The sequence below is a fragment of the Wolffia australiana genome, chromosome 13, assembly GCF_029677425.1.
Source record: "Wolffia australiana isolate 7733 chromosome 13, ASM2967742v1".
NCBI classification, from domain to species: domain Eukaryota; kingdom Viridiplantae; phylum Streptophyta; class Magnoliopsida; order Alismatales; family Araceae; genus Wolffia; species Wolffia australiana.
The window spans coordinates 14,124,901-14,132,120 of NC_135847.1; the positions used below are offsets into that span (position 1 = coordinate 14,124,901).

General features: G+C 39.3%; 1 protein-coding gene across 1 annotated transcript; it reads right to left on the bottom strand.

The window, feature by feature from the left end:
• Positions 1-678: 678 nt before the first annotated feature.
• LOC144711129 (patatin-like protein 2) lies at positions 679-3,275 on the bottom strand. The gene is made up of 7 exons (XM_078585052.1): positions 3,082-3,275; positions 2,751-2,932; positions 2,486-2,672; positions 1,888-2,049; positions 1,236-1,520; positions 977-1,149; positions 679-858 (listed from the first exon to the last, which is right to left on the bottom strand). Exons 1-7 carry the CDS (start codon positions 3,217-3,219, stop codon positions 798-800), a joined length of 1,188 nt encoding a protein of 395 aa, XP_078441178.1. The 5' UTR covers positions 3,220-3,275; the 3' UTR covers positions 679-797.
• Positions 3,276-7,220: the final 3,945 nt, after the last annotated feature.

A 7,220-nucleotide genomic window follows, 5' to 3' on the forward strand; every position in this document is an offset into this window, starting at 1 on the left:
ATTGAGATCATGTTCTAGTGCCATCTGATCGTCCCTATCAGGCCTATCTGGTTTGCATATTTTATCAACAAAAAATTAAATTCCAAAAACTTTTAAACATAAATGATCAGTTAGTTTTTGTCATTATACAAATATATTTATGCAAAACTTATTTACTCATTTATTACTGAATGCCTAAATTAAAAAGTTTTTAAACATAAAGTTTACAACCCTCAGCTAGTCCATGCCTAATTAGATCCGGTATCCGCCACTTTGTTTTATTTTTCAGCCATTTGCATCTTCAAAAGACTTCTGGAAGGACACATTGAATTGCTGTATCTAACGAAGTAGAAGAAGCTGTGATCTGAAACACTGTTCTTCTTGTCTTGATTTCCTCTTGCAAGAATTCCCAGAAGTTAGACATTTGCATTTGAAACTAGAGACGTCAAGAGTAGAATGCAGGTTACCATAGTTTTATGTTATTCAATTATCTGCGTCTCCAACAATCATCTGGCTTAAAATTTTTTCCTCTAGGTAGTATGCTTGAGATGATTCCCATTGAGTCTTATTTTGTTTCATACACAAATTGAAATCCTGGTTTTGAATCCTTAAGCAAAGTATCTCGGACGCTGAAGCCGAAAATCATAGGGCCTGGGAAAAGGAAGTCAGAAAAAAGAAATATGGAAGGGGGGGGGGGGGGTATAAAATGCAATATTTTGGACATTATTTCTTGAAATATACATTTAGATCCTCACATTAACAACATGATACACCATACATCAAATAAAATAATATTATCGTCCAAGATCAATATAACTTCACGCATTTGATTTGGGTTCTTGTCGAAGTTTTCTCTCGTCTGATAGGATTCTCGCAAATCTGCATTGAAAGGAAAATATTGAAAATGAATGAAAGTTATAGTTACTCTATGCCGTTTAAGGCGAATAGTACTCCGAAATGAAGGATTTCCCATCAGTAAAACTAGACTGCAGGTTACCTCTTGAGGGCATATCTATTTGTCTCCTCTCCTGCTGGTTCGTTCTTGCCTGTGTCAAGGTTGACCCTTGAAACTGGCTTGTCCAGCAACTCCTCGCCGATCTTGACAAGGATGCCCAAGTTCGCGTCCGTCGCAATGTCCACAGACGAAGCGTCCCCCGAGAGCGTATCGTCCTGGATTGCCAAAAGAATCTTAATTACAGGAAAAACTTTCAATGTAAAGAATCATAAACGCCAAGGTTTTTCCTTGTGCTACGAACCTGAATTCTCAAGTAGTTTTCCTCGGAGTGCAGGTTCTGGAAGATGGAAGCAATATGAAGATCGACCATGTCCACGCTCGCTTGGGTGAAGACATCGATCAAAGGGCTTGATCCCTGGTTGAGCAACCATCCTGTCATCCCCCACTTTGCAGCTGCTAATGCGTCGTACTTCGTCGAATGCGACGTGCCGGTGCCAAGCGATATCAACACAACTTTGGCAAAGTTCACCCGACTGGAGTTATCGTTTTTTGTGTTCTTGTTGGCATCTCTGATCGCGAGAAGCGCCTGCCAACCACCGCCGAATCGTGAGTCGTGACTTTTTTTTCGTAAAAATTCTTGCTGAGAAATGAGCTCGAGTCTCCAAAAACGCACTATAAGCAATCAACTAATAAGAATACAAATAACTCGCTCTACACGACAAATTCCAAACGTAAACGTAACATTTGGACGTTAGGAAACACGTAATGAGCTCCACCAATACAACATACGATTTCAAGAGTGAAACTTGTATAAGTTAACAGAGCTGTCACTGATTCTCAATACAGTTCCTATTCACACATCTTCTATGTCGCTCTTCTCTCCTTCCTCTCTTCTCCACATTCTTCGATTCTTATTTCTTACTGAAGAACAATTGAATCTGTATAAGGCTTACCGGATTGTTGGCGGCGACGCCTCCGTCAATGAGGTTGAACTCTCTCTTTCCCCCACGCGGTGTCAGTGCATCGAAGTAGTGTGCAGGAAGGTATGTTGGGGCAGCTGACGTGCTGATGCAGACATCTGCGAGATTCACATCCAGACCCTTGCCGCTCTTAACCTGCAAGCGATTCACAGACGGCTCTTTAGAAAACGTCTATGTATATAGAGTTACAGAAAAAGAGAGGAGGAGAGTAGTATCTGTCATATAGTCTTTTTTTCTTCCAGAGAAGTTTTTTAAATAAAAAAAAATAGAGGTGCAATGTACTCGGACTCCAATTCAACAAAAATAATTGTTATTTTTCAATAGGAGGTGAAAGATATGTACTTTTGAAAAAGAGTATATAGTTTACTGAACTTGCTGCATAAAGAAAAAATAAAGGATATAAGTTCTATATACAAGACCCAAATCTTTTGTGGGCATCATTGATTAGGAATTTTGACTTATAATGTCTTTCGTATCCTCATTACATGCAACTAAAATATCGTCATATTAACTAAGAAAGATCAAAGAGTTATAAACGTGTAGCTTGTTTTGGTTAAAGAGAGAAACGTACCGCGAACGAGGAAAAGACAGTGGGCTGGAGATTTTTGATGTCGAAGGCCGGAATAACCAAGTTGGTCAGAGTGTGGCTCAACTTCGTACTTCCCAGTTTTTTATAAATGATTTCATGAAGGTATTTTCCGTCATATTTGGGGCCTTGGAACCCTTGAATCATCCGGCGTAGACCAGCGAAAGGACCACTGCTTTCATAAAAACGAAATATTTAGGCTGATAATCTAAACCACTTTAAATCTTGCCGAAGTTTGAAAGATATTGACCTGATCTGAGGGAAAATCTTTGGGCAATGTTCTAGATAGAAGTCCGTGAGATCCTTAGCTGCAAACAAGGGTCTATTCTGCGAATCCGGAGCGGTGAGCATGGCTGATACGAGACCCCCTGTGCTCGTCCCAGCTATCACGTCGAAGTAGTCTGCTATCCTCGCATCCTTCCCATCGATATCCTGATAATTCAGAATCAAACATGAAATTCAGTATCACCCATTGAGTCTTCCGCAAACCCGTTCCCAAAAAAAACATTTTTTTCTTTAAAACGTAGTAACTCTCTGCGTCCATAACATCTAAAACACAAAGATATCTCGTTTCCACGAACCTGAAGTTCTTTCTCCAAGACAGCAAGAATTGTAGCGGGTATTAGGCCTCTAATACCTCCTCCGTCTATGCTTAGGATGGTGATTAAGTTGCCTCTCGTTGCGACCTCTGCGATCAAGTTCTCGGCCACTGTACCCATTAAGCCGTCAAAGGTAATCGAGGGAGCAGGTGAAGAGAAACGAAGACTTGGGTTTATAAATTGATGAATGCATATTCTATAGCTTATCGCGATAATAGTCATCTTTATTTTGTCTCGTTGGAGAGGACCACCGCCAGCTCGTCTCATTGATTGGGACAAGACGTGTGGAAGCGGTATGACCCATAGCCGCCTTTGAAACTTCTGATAAGAAACGCTCAAATACTACAGTCCAACTTGCTAGACCCACGTAAGTCTCACAGGCCCCATTAATTAACGTCACTCCAAGCTGGAGTAGTGTCGTCTTATTTGAAGCGTTCTGGGGCCCTTGGTACTTATAAAATTGTGATGCCGAATAAAATATAAGATATCTTATCGAAAGAGTCATAAGAAAAAGTGTGATGTAATCTTATATGGGCAAGAGAAAACCCTTTGTCCTTGGCAGTGGATGCTTGTAAGTAAACATCGGGGTTCAGCCTGGCTAATGTTTGGTATAACATCAAATATATGCATGCATTAGTGTGCTCCTGTTCCATATTTATTCATATAATTACACAGAGAACACATTCTGCATTATTTCTTGATAAAATTTTGAATTGAATTTAATAATTATTAAAGTATTGGTTTGCAGTATTTTCTGTACGTATTGATGTTTTGATTCTAACCGGTCTTACCTCCACTGAAATCTAAAGGTTATGATCTCATATTTTCTTGAGTCCATTTGAATGCAATAACTTAGTGCATTTAAGGAGCATTTGTGGAGTAAAATGGGAGAGAAGGAGAGGACCAGTCTAGAACCTGGCCCAAAGGAAAACGCCCAAGGATCGATCACAAATGAGGTCCAATGCACACTAATCGAGCATGCTTAGATCCTGATAACATCCTGGATCTAATACAAAAAATCACTTAAATAATACTGAGTCTCCTTTTCTCACAATTCAAGAACGGTTGCATTCCATGAAATAATTGAGGTTCAAGTTCTACGTCGAATTGTGTGAATCATAGCTAAGATATATGAAATGTGAGAGATAGATATAGAAGAGAGATAAAGAGAACTTGCCGAATCATCAATACTGGTTCATCTTCTTGGTAAAATGATCAAATGAATTAAAAAAATGTCCTCTTTGTTTGTTTATAAGTTTCCCACCACACCCCTTTCTTAAAGAGACAGGTGCAGTCCCGAAGGCTGCTGGGTGCTCTGATGTGTTCACCAATTAGGGCCTCCTTTTGTCTTTATGACAGGTCCTAGTTGAAACTTTATCATTGGTTTTATGCCTCATGACCAATTGGTCCCCATTTGGAAAACCTGAGAATTTTTTTTAATGATGTTTTGATCTTCCCAGGTTGCCTAAAAGTTGGAAAGGTTCTCCAATTTCATGAGGACTTGGAGGCTATCCCTAAAGAATTTGTAGGAAATGATATTTTTGGGTTACACCTGCCATTCCCATTCATCAGAGAGATTAGTAGGAATTAACAAAACAATTGAGTTATCACCCACAGATTTACGTAGTTTTGAAATATGATCTTAGCACTAAGGGGTACCTAAAGTTTGTATGTTATAGAAGCAATCTTCTTAATAACTTTTTGAGGAAAAAAATTGTGGAAATCTGATGGCCTTTTGACTAAAGCTTTCATCCTCTATGGTCAAAATTTCTGATAGAATTTGTCCCCTTCTTGAAAGTCAGCCACACGGTCATGTTTATCCACCAGAATCATCATGAGAGATTGTGGCTTGGACAAATTAACCTTAAGATGAAGTAATATAGAGTCTCTTTTTGATAGCATGAGATCTAAGGATCTATTCGGGTGGATGATGATCAATAAGAAATAGGAGATGTGACACTTCCATAAATAAGTTTAAATGTGGTTACCTTAGTTTAATTATGGAAAGTACTATAGTAGTTATATTCTGTCCAGTGAAACCATTCAACTCACTTCTTTACACATTTTGAGGAGTAACAACATAAGTATCATTCCAAACTCCTATTGGTTACTTTTATATGACCATATGTTTCTAGGTGGTAAGATGATCTGAAACATAGTTTGGACGCTTTTATCTTGTGCATTCCTTCCAGAAGGGGATACCACCTCTTTCTGAAATAATTGATCTAGGAATTCCATGAATATGACACTTCCCTTTAGGAAGAATTCAATTATATCTTTAGCAGAGAAAGGGTAGTTGACTGATAGAAATAGTCTTTAACTAAGTCCCGTAATTACTGCTGCACTTCTTAAAAATAAGTAAAAACCGCACTTCTTTAAAATAACTTGTTTTGTTACAAGAAATGTGATAATGTACTATACATCTCATACAAGAGAAGGCCAAGGAGCGAACATTTAGATGAGAGACTAACTAAGGAGGCGATGGGGTCAACATGGATCAAAGTGGGGCCAACCAAGGGCTGACCCAAAGTCTACTACATAAAAGAGATAGAAGAGCGTGATGTGGATTTGCACATGACGACCTATTAATAAAAGGGCTAATCAGGCCCATTAAGGGAAAAAATAAATGATAGCCCATTAGTGAATAAGGGCGGGAAGGAGATAGATATAAGGAGAAAGGGAGGGCCTTTTGAAGGGGTGAACAAAAATCAGTTGGAAGTCTCTCCCTCCCGGCTCCGGGTTGCATTTGACTAGGCTACGAGAGGAGCGACTAAGATCCAGATCTTTAAGCTTCATCGGGGGTGATTTCATCTGGATCGCTATATAGTTTGATGCAGCTCAGTGCAGACTCACCGCCAAGCCAGTAGAGGTGTATTCTGTTTCTTGATTGATACATTTTTCTAGGAATTTCTCTATCATTGGTATCAGAGTGGTGATCTTGGTTGCAATGATGCTGAAAGAAGGGGAATCAAGATTAGAAGAGAAAGAGGTGGAGAAGGTTGAGATGAAGGTAGAACACAAGAGGATTGTAGAGGAAATGAAACTGATTTGTGAAGAGGCCAAAGAGAATGGTGAAATGTTAAGGCAAGTGTTGTGAACCCTTGCAACACTGAATCAGGGAAGCATGTCTGGGGAAACAAGACCATTGGAGGAGTTTCTAAGAAGCCATCAAAAGAATAAGAGCCGTGGATTGGGGGAAGTTGAGGTAATAAATGAAATGAACACTAAGAATCAGAACAAGGAGCATATACAACAAGTTCGAAATACTAATGGAAGATTGGATTGATGTAGCAAAGGCTAATTTTGAAGGCAAAGCCTTGTTGTGGTATTTATGGACCACCGATAGGTACAACTTTATCAGGGGGAATGACTTTAAGATTCAAACTGGAAAATGATTTGATGAAACACTAGCTGATAATATCAAACACCAGTTCATGTATATCAAACATATAGGGATAGTGAAGGAATACCAAGAAGAATTTGAACGGCTATCTGTTTATCTGCCTCATATGCCAGAAGATATAATGTTCTACATATTCTTGAAGGTATTGAAGACAGAGATACAGACCAAAATGTATATTGAAGAATTTGTGGGGTTGAGAAGACTCATGGATTTGACACTTAAGATAGAAAAGTGACTCAACACCCTTTATAAAGCATGGGAAACTCAAAATCAAAAAGGGGGTAGACCACCAAGCATCGGGTCATAGTACTAGGGAAATAACATTCGCTATGATCGTTCTCATGGATCAGGCGGAGGGAGCCATCACCCAAACAAATTCAAAGTACCAAAAGCCACCCAAGAGACACTGACGTATAGGAAAAATGTTATGCTTACGGGTGAGGAATTCCAGAAACGATGAGAGAAAAGCCTATGCTATAACTGCAATGAGAATTTGGGGCATAGTCACCTTTGTAAGAAAACCCTTCAGTTCGTAATTGTGGCCGAGGAAGATAAAGAGACAAGTGGAGGGATACCAGATTCTCAAGAAATGGGGGAGGTAGAGGATCTAGAGGAAGAAGGCCAACTTCTCCTTGCACAGGTCTCTTTGGATGCAATGCTAGGAATGGCTCAACCAAATCAATGTAGTGAAAAGGACAAATAAATGGCAGTGATGTAG